This window comes from Peromyscus eremicus, chromosome 1 (genome assembly GCF_949786415.1).
Source record: "Peromyscus eremicus chromosome 1, PerEre_H2_v1, whole genome shotgun sequence".
NCBI lineage: Eukaryota > Metazoa > Chordata > Mammalia > Rodentia > Cricetidae > Peromyscus > Peromyscus eremicus.
In genome coordinates, this window is record NC_081416.1 from 71872074 (window position 1) to 71884653 (window position 12580).

At 49.5% G+C, this 12580-nt stretch overlaps 1 protein-coding gene across 2 annotated transcripts in view; it reads right to left on the reverse strand.

Moving 5' to 3' along the window:
• Window positions 1–3212: 3212 nt before the first annotated feature.
• Window positions 3213–12580, reverse strand: part of Tacc2 (transforming acidic coiled-coil containing protein 2) — a 73084-nt gene continuing 63716 nt past the window's right edge. For both annotated transcript variants that reach the window (XM_059265699.1, XM_059265710.1), the window contains 4 exons: window positions 7800–7960; window positions 7475–7581; window positions 7073–7193; window positions 3213–3736 (listed from right to left, as the gene is read on the reverse strand). In XM_059265699.1, coding sequence (XP_059121682.1) covers window positions 3671–3736; window positions 7073–7193; window positions 7475–7581; window positions 7800–7960 — 455 coding nt within the window. In that variant the 3' untranslated portion in view covers window positions 3213–3670. The remainder of the gene's footprint in view (window positions 3737–7072; window positions 7194–7474; window positions 7582–7799; window positions 7961–12580) is intronic.

Genomic DNA, 12580 nt, shown 5'->3' on the forward strand with positions numbered 1-12580 from the left:
CACGCTGACCTTCAGGCAAGCTTTGTTTGTTAGATCACAGACAAAATATCAGCACATAAACCTCATGAAGTTTCCAGCAGGCTCCTGTCCATGCACAGGAGTGTCACCATCAGTCATCTCTGACGAAGCGTCTATGGAATCATCATTCTGGGACTTGAACACCACCTTGTAATCATCCAAAATAAAAGCGGCAACTGTTCTGATGACATGCTAAACCAGTGGTTCTCAACCTGTGGGTCACAACCCCTTCAGGGGTTAGATGATCTTTTCATGGGGATTGCTTAAGACTACTGGAAAACACAGATATTTACATTATGATTCATAACAAAAACAAAATTAGTTATGAAATAGCAATGAAAATAATTTAATGTTTGGGGTCACCACAACGTGAAAAACTATTAAAGGGTCACAGCATTAGGAAGGTTGAGAACCACTGTTCTAGACAGCTTGGCATTTTATGTATATATTTTAATTATTTTACTAAGAAAAGAATAAGTTTATATGATAGTCACTGTTAGGATCCTGCCCTCACTCCAGCACATGCACATCTCGGGTTCTTGCGTCTTACATCATTAGGAGGCACTGGTAGCTACGTACGTGCCTTAAAAAGCTGGATGTGGACCCCCACCCTCTCTCTGTGTTCTCTCTCTGTTCCCTCTCTGCTCCCTGATCTGCTCCCTACCCCCAGGCCTGGCTCCCCTCCTTCTCTCCCCCTTTCCCTCCTAATAAAACTCTAAAACTAGCATTAGGTTCTGTTGTGACCGTGACCTTTCCATGCAGTAACCAGCGCTGCCACCAGCGCTGTTTATTATAACCATCAGTTACATTACAGTATTACATGGGGAAAATAGTCAGCTGAATGGAACCCTGAGGCTGGGTGGATAAGCAAACAGATAAATGTCTTAAAAGCAGCACAGCGACAAAATTAGGTAAGTATTTCATATGCCAAGAAAGACAAAGACCACAACACCTGTAGTTTCTTGGTTTGGGAATTAGGATGTTTTCCTTACCTGTACTAGTCATCCTTTTAGAAATAAAAATGTTTTTCTTAAATGATGAAAATAAGAGAGGAAGCAGTAGAGGTGAGGATCCCGGAAGGGAAGGGATGGATATGGCCAGTGAGAGTGAGGACTCTGGGTCCTCACTGGCAGGACCAGGCAGTGGGTACTGGGCAGGGTGACGGAGGCAGTTCCCTGTCCCTGTTCAGTGGGACCAGAGCTTTGCCATTAGAGCCCACATACAGAGGAAAAGGACCCAAAGACGTAGTCCATCACCACCAGGCTGACGGCCCAACCAGAGTGGGTCTATCTCCCTAGTCCATCACCACCGGGCTGATGGCCCAACCAGAGTTGGTCTGTCTCTCTAGTCCATCACCGCCAGGCTGACGGCCCAACCAGAGTGGGTCTATCTCCCTAGTCCATCACCACCGGGCTGATGGCCCAACCACAGTGGGTCTATCTCCCTCTGTCCTTGTGCTGCCTGGATGGCGGAGATTCATCTGTTTGGAAGTCACAGCAGAGACTTCCACCCCATCTTCTCTCCCAGACAAAGTAGTCTAAAACCTGCCCTGATAGGAGCAGGGTACCTCTACAACATGTGACTCATAGTTACTGTGCCTGGGGGTAGAAAGGGGGACCATTAAGCTAAAACATGGGAGCTTGGGTCTGCTTTTCACACTCAGCCACACCACACACTCTACCAGTCCACATGGCCCAGTGGGTAACGGCTCTTACCGCCAAGCCAGATGACCTACCTGCATCTGCTCCCCAGGACCCCCATGGTGAAAGGTGAGAACTGTTCTAGTTCTCCACATGTGTTCCATAGCAAGTCCCCAAAGCTGTCCCCTGACCTCACTCACACACCAATATGTAATGTAACGAAGAAAATTAAATATATGCATATTCCCTAATCCCTGCACCCCTGTGAATACGGCTGTACCTGGAAACGGCCTTTGCAGACGGAATTGTGGATCTCAAGATGAGATCACCCTGAATTTTCAATAGGCTCTAAGTCCAATAATGGTATTCTTATAAAGGACTGGATATGGTGGCACATACCTGTAAACCCAGCTGAGGCTGAGGCAGGAGGATTGTAAATTCAAGGGCTGTCTGGACTACAGAATGAGTCCAATGCCAGTTTGAGCATCCCTTGTCTCAAAATAAGAAAATAAAAAGAGATCTGGAGGTACAGCTCAGTCAGTAGTGAGAGCATTTACTATGAAGGGCTGTTTGAGACATAGAAACACAAAAGGTTGAGAAGGTGGTGTGAACTGAGAGGTTGGAGTGTTGCTGGGTGGGATACAGCAAGCTGGGAGAGGGACAGAATGGATTGTCCTTGCCTGCCCCAACCTCATTTTGACTTTGAACTTCTGCAGTTCCCGGCTGCTGTTTGTGGGCATTTGTGACAGCAGCCCAGAAAACCAACTACCTTCCAGCTCCTCCTTACCTCCTTAGCTCATCCTTTGTCTCATGTGAGGTCTCCTCGCAGGTCACAGGTCACACACAGGTTGTGGCATCAAGGAATCTGGCAGCAGTCAGGTTGCTAAGTGGCTAATTACGTGCCTCCCACCAGATATCTCTGGCCCTTCCTCACCACTTACAGAGGAGTAGGCCGTGTATCAGGGTTGGTCAGGCACCAAGGGGTAGGAAAGAAAGCCTGACAACTTGCTACTTCCTTCGTACAATAATAAAAGGAAATAGATTTCTGCCTAATGGCCGAGGCTTTGTAGAAATGAAATCTAAGCTAATCCAATAGATCCACTTAATTATTTAAGCCGAATCAATATTTCTCATTTGCTTCCTCTTACAAACCCAGACACGATAATGAAGGAAATCCTATTTGGATCGATGGACAAAGAAAAGGGCAGAAAGAGGCAGAAACCAAGTCTGATATGACTTAATGGAGGCAAGAAAGTGTGACGGGAATTCTGTCACCGGTTCACTAACCAGTTGAGAGGAGAGTTTTGGTCTGAGGCGGGGATTTCACTGGGGATGTTGGTGACTGAGGGCAAAGGTGGAGAGGAATGCTCGGGGCCCTTTCGAGCAAGGAAGGGAGCCCTTGAAGGTGTGACCAGTGGCTTGTGGTCCGGCTCAGGTTCTCCTTTTGTTCTTTAATATTTGTGCATGGGATTTCGCATTTTAATAAACTCTAAAGAAATTCTGATCAAGAAAGGACTCAGCCATTCCCAGAAAATAATTCACAGTCACACTCGCTGCCAAGACTCAAAGAAAAAAATTTATTTACAATAGAGAATTTTATTTGAAACATGCATTTAAAAAAAACCAAACAAACCAGCAAATGTGGATCAATTGTACACTCTTTAAGGCAAGAGTCCCTATGCAGGCTGCATACGTTCATGTCGCATCAGATGCTGCTCACCAGAGGGCAAGGCCAAAGTCAGCAATTTGTCTTTTTATTAGAGAATCTGGCAGTCTCCCTGATACAGGAACTCTGAGGTCAACTTGCTATGAATTATACTAGAAAATGCAAAAGGATAGCAAGGAATCCTGGTAGTTCTCGGCACTGCATACGGTCAAACCAACCTCATTTAGAAAGGGAACACAGTAGTGCATATAAAGTGAGAAGCAACCGGTCCACGGGCTCGGAAGGACAACAGTGTGCCGACGGTCGTATTGCACACAACGGCCAAGTCCAAGCACTTGGTTCAAAGTTAGCTTTTCCCCATTTTGGCAATCAGTTCGTCACAAATCTTGGTGAGTTCTTCTATCTCTTTATTCTGAAAATGGAAGACAAGGGAGGTGTTCTGAAATAGTATATGCACAAGCAGCAAAAATGGACATCCACACACCAAAAAGAAAGTCAGGTGTGGTGGTGCAAGCCTTTAATCCCAGCCCTTGCCGAGCAGAGGCAAGAGGATCTCTGAGTTTGAGGTCAGCTTGATCTACATTGTGAGTACCGGGTCACCAAGGACACAGTGAGATCCTGTCTCAACAACAGCTATTACTGCTATTACTAGTCAATCAGAATCTACCCAGTCTTCTGGTCTCCCCTAAGGTTCCCTAGAGTAATTGGAGGAAATAACGGGAAGCAAGCCAAGTTTACATCCTATGGCTGGGTGAGCTTGGGCAAGTCTGAACCTCAGCTTCCTCATCTTTAAAATGTAGTAAGAATGACATGAGGTCAGAAACGTGGGGTCGTGTAAATGTAAAGGCACAGGGAGCAGACCACAGCGGAGGGTTACCTAGTACAGTCCTTGTCCCCGAAGTCTGAGGTCCGGGGTGAAGAAGAGCTGGCCTAAGCTAGTTCATGGCTTTCCTGACAAAGGTCCAGGAGTTTAGGGAAATGCTAGCGTTATTTAGAACATACTCAGTATGTGGTGTGGTGTGGGGGACCAGCCCCCACTTTTTCTCCCAGGGTATTCTTGAGGAGGGAGAAATACAGAGGAGAGAGACAGAAATACAGGATAGCCTTGGGAGGGCCTGGGTCAAAACCCACCAGCCCCTCTGTCTCTTCTAAAGGACTATTTATAGAAATGCCAAGGGCTGGAGCAAAGGAACATCCCCCCAGTGCAGCCAAGTGCAGACCATCCCAGGCACCTGGTAACCATGCACGTGGTCAAGGCATCCCCTAACGCAGCCCTGCTGTGTAAAGCAAGCTCAGCTCTCATTAGGAAACCTCTGTGGGCTCCCACAGCATGTGTCCTGGTGTCCTGGAGGCAAAAGTCTCATGCAGAAGCCATCCTTTGCTCATCTTTGAAGCCCAATCAAAGGCAGCTACATACGTGCGTACAGATAAATGTGCAGCAGTTCCTGCCCTGTAGGAAAGGAATCCAGCTGGAATCCAGCCAGCAGCCCAAGGCTGCCTTTGTTCACGCATAAGTGCCCAGCGGCCCTCCAAGAGGATGGAAGACCTGCATCTCATGTACATTTTCAGCTAGTTTTCCTTTGAGATGCTGAAGAGGGCTGGCCTCCACCAGCCCCTTTCCTAGAACCTCCTGCAATGTGTCCCAGCTCAGTCCACGGCCGTCCCCGCGTTAGGACTCCAGCACTCCATACCACAGTGCCCACACAGGGGAGAAACCTGAGCTGTCATGGGGGGAAAGCACCATCTCCCAGCTGCCTGGCCATGGCTCACCTCCTGCCCAAACGTAAATCTTAGACCTCAGTCCACACAGGTGCTGAAAGCCCTGACTACCAATCCCCTCTGATGGACATGAATGCCTGTCTTCATCCTGTGAATACCACATGCCAATCACTAAGCTCAGTTCTCACACTGGCCCTTTAAAGGAAGCCAGTGTTACGCCATTTTTCAGTGAGGAACCTGAGGCTCAGAGAGGTTAAGTGCTGTGCGTAAGATTACCCAGCCAGTCCAACAGGAACAGATGTGGCCAGCCTGGAACACAAATTCAAGTTGTGCTTGCAACCACACAGCTTTGTTCTCACGTCTATTAAAAACTTAATGTGCAGCGGCTCACGGCGGAAGCACTGGAGATCCACATCTAGAGGATGAGTTGAAACCCAGCACCATCAGCCACCAATGGGTAAACTGCCCTATTGCGGAGCCCGGCATCTTCACACTGACCTGCCTGGTGAATGCGTTTCTGAGTCTCTGTAAGACAAGCCTTGTTTGTTATATGGATCTACTGTCCTCCAGGGGCGAACACCGTGATTAATTATTCCTTCCTCCGGAAGCTTAGTTCAAAATGAAATCATGTTTGCAGATCCATTTTATCGTTGCTATTATCCAAAACCACGTGGCCCCACGTGTTTGCATCTGTGCATTTCAATCTACCAGAAAACACAGCATCACCTTCCTTTGCAGTTCTGATCAGGCCAACCGCCTTGGAAACATCCGTCCTGGCTCCTGCTTCAGGAACTAACACAGTGTGGTGATTTAAACGCATCCCGAGGATTCTAAACACTGACAACTTCCCAGACACACAGACTGACTAGGGAATGCGTCTTTATTTTAATGGAACATTCCATTTCTATAAAAATAAACACAGACTCAACAGTAACCACATAATGATGCGCGGTGATCATCAATGAGTGAACACATGCTTGGGTTTGCAGCTGAGTCTGGTCTCTACGACGGTGCCCATTCTGAACAGTCAGCAGAGCCCAGAAATCACAGGCGGCTGCAGTAGCTGGCATAGGTCCCTGGTCTAGCCTTTTCTTTCTAAAACATACTTCTTGTGGTTGACTGACCAGCAGTCATTCTTCTGCATCCTCAGAGCCAGGGCTAAAAATGATTTTGTAAGTTTTTTTTTCCCTTTTTTTTTTTTTTTTAAAGTGGGGTGAGGTTAGTACCACACTTGATATCAGGGAAATTCTCTCATCCAAAGTATTTTCGGGGCTAAAGAGGACCAAGGAATCGAGATGGAGAGTGAGGCTCGCCAGGGCCATACGATTGGTGGAGTGTGTGAGCAGCTGACCAGCTTCATTGCCAGGCTTTCTCTGATAGCACCTAGCAGGAGACAGCCAGTACCTACCAGAGCAAAGGTCACTGAAACTCAGCCTAGACACCCTGCCCGCTTTGGACCACATGGAAGTGGAGCGTTTCTGGGATGGCAGAAGTCTTCACTGGTACACCCGGGGAAACTGTGCATACAGCAGACTATGTACCACACAGGAAATCAGGAAAGCTAGGCGCAGGCTGAGCGGCCTGAGGAGGTTCAGCCACTGATCACACACGTGGAGGACATCCGAATGTGCCCAGCCCTGCCACTGCCCATCCTCCGTCAGGAGGACAGTGGGTTCCTCACCTATTCCCTGGCAAGAATGATAGTTGAAAAGGTTCCAGGCCAATGTCCATCATGCCAACAGCGTTTGACAAATACTTGACAAATGGTGTTGTGGAGAAATGAGAAATGGGAAACAAAAACAAAAAACAAACAAACAACCCATACGGGCTGCCATTCCAGGACAGGCAGAAAGGAAAAAACCCAGACCTAACACGGGTATGGTCACGAGGCATGAGTTTATACGGAAGCTGCTCTGGCCTTGCTTTGGAGCCCGCTCCCAGTCTCGCGGCCTGCATTACCAGACGGACTGGCGAGGGCCGGAGAGCGAGCGGCCTCCCAACTCTGGGTTCCCGACCCTCACCCTCTCACCTTCTGCTCCAGTGTTCTTTCTAGAGCGTCCACTCGAAGCTGCTCCTTCCGCAGGCTAGCTTGGTAGGCTGCTTGTTCCTGCTGGGCCTTGCCTCGAACCTGGGCAATCTCTGCATTGGCCCTGTTGGAACAAGGAGCATGGTAGGCGGCCTCGTGGATACCTCTCTCCCTGCTCCCGTAGGTCCGAATCCAGCCACACTAACGAGAGCCCAAACATAAGAACTCTAAGAATCCCTCCCCTATCGCGATGTGTGTAAGGGTGCCCCTGACATCACAACGTAATCCTTCGCTTATCCCAGTGGATGGTGGCCGAGTGAGATCTTAGTCCAAGACATAAAGATTAGCTACCCTTTGCAAGCCAATGTCCGAGTGCCGCTGGGGCCTGAGTGAGGGGCCAGTTACCTGTCCAGTTTCTCTTCCGCGTGCACCTTCAGGGCCTGGTACCTCTGTTCCTCTTTCTTCACTCGGGATAGGTACTCCTGTGCACATTTCTTCAGCACCTCTTCATTCTGGTACGGCAGGGCCACAAGAAGAGATGCTGAGGGGCACACCAGAACACCCCAAACAGCCAAATCTGACTCCTTCACCTCAGTAGAGCTTCTGTTTGTGACGGCTCAGGATGGGCTTCCTGAATTCTCATCCACATACTCCCCACCCCCCCAGCAAAAAACAAAAACAAAAACCCTGCTGTTGCTTCTCCACCCCGACCCAGACTCTGCAGGCACACCTTGCGGAAGCCTTCCAGGACCTCCTTCATCTTCTCATATCTCCTGAAGAGGTCAGCCAGAGACTTTTCCACGGAGTTCAGGTCAGCCAGGGCTTGCTCCTTCTCCAGGGCCAGCTGCTGCACGGTTTGGTGGGAGACCGATTTCTCTCTCTGTTCGTCCTCTGGCAGGAGAGACAGAAGTCAGACAATGGGGCCAATTCAATCCAAACTACGTCTACTCAAGCGCAACGCAAGTGTTTCCTTGGAATGAACCCACAAGCCCTCCCTCCCAGAGGGTTCCAACGAGACAAAACTCACAGACCTGACACCACAGACTGAAGATCATGACGGATCATGTGGGGAATCTTTAACCCGACCAGTGCGGCCCCTTGCACATCTACACTGGAGACCCACCCCGTGAATCTACTTTTCCTTCACTAAGCAGATCCACATGGGGTCAGAAGGAAAACATTACTACTGTATTTCCTGGGAAGATGAGATTAAAGGTGCTGTGGTGGGCCTTAGGGGTAACTTCCTAAATGGTATCAAGACAGATATAAGTCATTGGGAGAAAGAGGTTTCTCTGTCCCTAGAACACCCCCAAGGCCTGGAATTCTGTTCATGGTAACACTGACTTCTTGGCTGTAGAAAGTACCACATGCTAGGCAAACCAAGACAGTATTGGTAAAGTTCATTTCTCAGCCAGGCAGCCCAGTTCCACTGGGGCTCAGTTCAGTTACTGGTACCAGCCTGAGCAACAGCTCTGCTCTCGCCCATCTCTGACCCTCAGCCACCCCACAATGACCTCAGGTGTCTCTACACTATGGGACAAACTGTCTCTGACATGAATACAACTTCCAACCTGTGCACCACCCTCTAGCCGAGGTGTAGCTGGAGTAGGCAAGGCGCGCTTTACTTTCTTGGTGATAGCAGACCCTATGACACCGCCTAGCTCCCCTCTTCAGCACCAAGAGCTCCTGGGAGAAAACAAGCAGCCCAGCAGACCTTTGTCACTCCCAGGTCACCTAGGAGGGTGCCATCTATTGCCCAGGACTGGCTTAGAGCTGGCTGTTAATGGGAAAATGACATCTGGAACTGTTAACAGTGACAGCAGCAGCAGCTGCCAGCCTCAACTGCAAACGTGGCCATCTCACTCTGCTCGGAGTCTGCCTGTAGAGAGCTCCTCGTGTATTGAGAATAAAACCCAGGCTGCACCCCACACACTTGCTCCAGCCCTGACAGCCCACTACCACAGACAGCTCCTGCCCCAGAGCTCAGGAGCCCTTGGAAACTCCCAAGGGTCTCCCATTCACTTGTCTCTGATTTCTCAATCACTTCCTTTCCATTTGTCGTGTGAAAACATATGCCTGTGTGTGCATGTGTGGTTGGTCCAGTTGTGGGTTCTGGCTCTGTTATATTCCAACTTTCCCTGCCACAGGCCTGGGACACAGGGCTTCCTGCTGCCTCTTCTGATGGTAATTTTGTCAGGTTAGCACAGCATACGTTGGGTGTGCTTGTGAATGCATGCATCTTCAGAACACTTGGTGTTACCAAGAGGTGGCAGGAAGTAGGAGGTGGGGCAAGCCTGGAGGAAGTAGGTCACTAGGGTCAAGTCCTTGGGGCTGATCTTGTCCTAGCTTCTTTCTGTATCTCTTTTCTCTGCTTCTTGTCTGTCAAGTTATGAACTGCATGCCCTTACCACCATGATGGCTGACTGTTCTGAAGCTGTTAGGCAAACATCACAATCTTCCCTTCAGTTGAGCCTGTCAGGTGTTTGGGAAAAGCAACCTGGCCACTCTCCTCAGGGGCTGACAGTAGGTCTGTCTGGTTCACTGCTCTGGGCACACAAAACACCTCCATACAAGTGATGCTGCTACGTGATCCATGCAGTGCACAAACAAGGGCGGCCACAGTGACCCGTACAAGGTTTTCTTGTCCCTGTCTTACAGAAGGGGAAAGTATTTGAACAACAAAGTCATTTGTTCACTGAGGGATCAGCACAGCCCAGAGTCAGATCCAAAGACAAAAGCACAGCCATGACTAAACTCCATCCAAGTCTCCTGCAACAATGGACCCAGATGGTTCCCTCCTGCAACAATGGACCCAGATGGTTCCCTCCTGCAATGATGGACCCGGATGGTTCCCTCCTGCAATGATGGACCCGGACGGTTCCCTCCTGCAATGATGGACCCGGATGGTTCCCTCCTGCAATGATGGACCCGGACTGTTCCCTCCTGCAATGATGGACCTGGACTGTTCCCTCCTGCAACGATGGACCTGGACTGTTCCCTCCTGCAATGATGGACCTGGACTGTTCCCTTCTGCAGTGATGGACCCGGATGGTTCCCTCCTGCAGTGATGGACCTGGACTGTTCCCTCCTGCAGTGATGGACCTGGACTGTTCCCTCCTGCAGTGATGGACCTGGACTGTTCCCTCCTGCAGTGATGGACCTGGACTGTTCCCTCCTGCAGTGATGGACCTGGACTGTTCCCTCCTGCAGTGATGGACCTGGACTGTTCCCTCCTGCAATGATGGACCTGGACTGTTCCCTCCTGCAACCATGGACCTGGACAGTTCCCTCCTGCAACAATGGACCTGGACTGTTCCCTCCTGCAGTGATGGACCTGGACTGTTCCCTCCTGCAGTGAAGGTCCTGGACTGTTCCCTCCTGCAGTGATGGACCTGGATGGTTCCCATCAGGAACAGCAGGAAGTTTGGATTTGGGCTATATTCCATTCCGTTTCTGATAGACTGGCATCTTGCTGTGTCTTAAGTTTGGCATGGTACTGCTGTGTGGCATGGTGGGGTCACAGCCTGAATTTTATCTCCAAGCTTGACAGAAACATGTTGAAAAGCCCTGATATTTTATGGTTCCAAAGCCTTGTCTACAAAGCAAGGTGGCTGTCAGAAGTGAGCACGCATTCAAAGGGCCATTCAAACAGACATGTTCATCCTGCTTTTTGACTTAGCAGGTCAGAGTGGGGCTGGGGATCTGCACAAGTAATAAGAGATCCAGATGTAGCTGGCCCAGAGCCCTGCCTGGAAAACCACGGGCCTAGGAGACACCTAATGTCCCTCCATCCCACCTCTATGATCCCAGGGTTCACTGCAGCAGCCAGAAGCCATCAAGCGCAGTGACTCTGAAATCTAACAGACCAATGTGAACCTCAACTCTGATACTTTTCTGCTATATGACCTCGGGCAAGTCTCTCAAACACACTGAGTCTCCTCACCAGAACCAGGGGATGGCAATGTTTCTAAGCCATAGCATTCGGAGAGACTAAAAAAGACAAAGGTCTTGGCACCCAGGCACCATCTGGGCAATCAGCGACCTGTTATCAACAGCACCACTGTCCCTTAACATCCCCCCTGACTAGGTGGGACAGTGTGTCACAATGACTTGGGAAGCACCGCCTTTTGTCTACTTCCTACAGCTACACTCCTAAGAGAGAGAGCATTTTCAAGTTTCACTAGTTTTTATTACCCAGATTTTAGCCCTTTCCTTTATTCCCAGCATGCCATACGATGTACATTCTGAGCTGACTGGCGGTCACGTCTACATTTCACCAGACAGGCTGAAGGAGCCATTTATCAAGCGGAGTCCATCTGATTTCCTGCATCTAAGATGTCGCCTAGCCTCAGCTTTCCTTTTGCCGCTGTTAAAAATAGAACTGCCCAGTCCCCAGGAGCCAGGCAGTGGCAATGCAGCACACACCTTCTGCGTGACCAAGGAAGTTAGGCTCTTAAAGTCAGGCAATCAGGGTCAGCCCAAGGGACGCTGCACTCTCAACCCTGATACAGTTTTCTGGTGCTCGCAGGCAGACCACTATTAAACCGGGTGGGGAATGCAGCCAGTACACAAAAGCAAAAATAACCAAACCAGAAAAACAAAACACAAGGGGGGGGGGGTTGCAATGGGCAGGGATCAGAGGGGGTGGGGGTGGGGAGCATTTACTTACCAGGCTTGCCTGTTTGTTTTGCAAGCAAAGGGCAAGAAGCAACAGAAAATGGAAGCAAAACAGATAATCAGGGCAGTTGTTAGGAAAGCAAAAACAAAACAAAAAAAAATTTGCAACAATCTGGAATGCAGAAAGCACAGAGGTTCCTTTTTGTCCTAAATTCCAAGGAGTTTTATTAAAACACACCTATTAAGGCACACTTCCTTCAGAGGAGCTGGTGAGGAGGGATGAGGTGTGGGGCATCCGAAAGCTACGTGGGAGGAGGGCGGGCATGGCTCAGAAGAACCAGGGTCTACTTTGGAACACTTCTACATTCATCCTGGCCCTAAGCTGCCAAGCTCTCAGGCCCAAGTTCTCCTTGCTGGGCAGGTGGAATGAAAATGGGATGGAGACACAGGGTCCAGATGAGGCCCGTGGGTGGGTTTCTGTAAGTGAAGAGATTCACTTTCCTTGAAGGCAGGCAGGTCCACCCACCTTCCCAGTCATGTCACAGGCTGGCTCTGTGGACCCTGAAATACCTGGTGTCCTCACCACCCGGTCACCTTCCATAGCAACTGACATACAATTTTCCGGGATTAGAAAAGCTTTGGAAAAGCAGATGAGGGAGAGGCTGGCGCGTAAGGCTAGTGACTCCCCACACAGTAGGGCTGTTAACTGAGTGATGACCTCCCAGCTGGGGATGTTGCAGTAGTCTCATTGCGCCATTCTGGGGGTTCTCTTGAGAACAGGAAACTGTTCAAAGAGTCTAAATAGGAAACACACCTGCCTCTGATACCCACTCCTCTGGTTGTCGAAGAACAAAATGTTCTAACTTCTGTCAGCCACAATTTATCTGAGAAGCA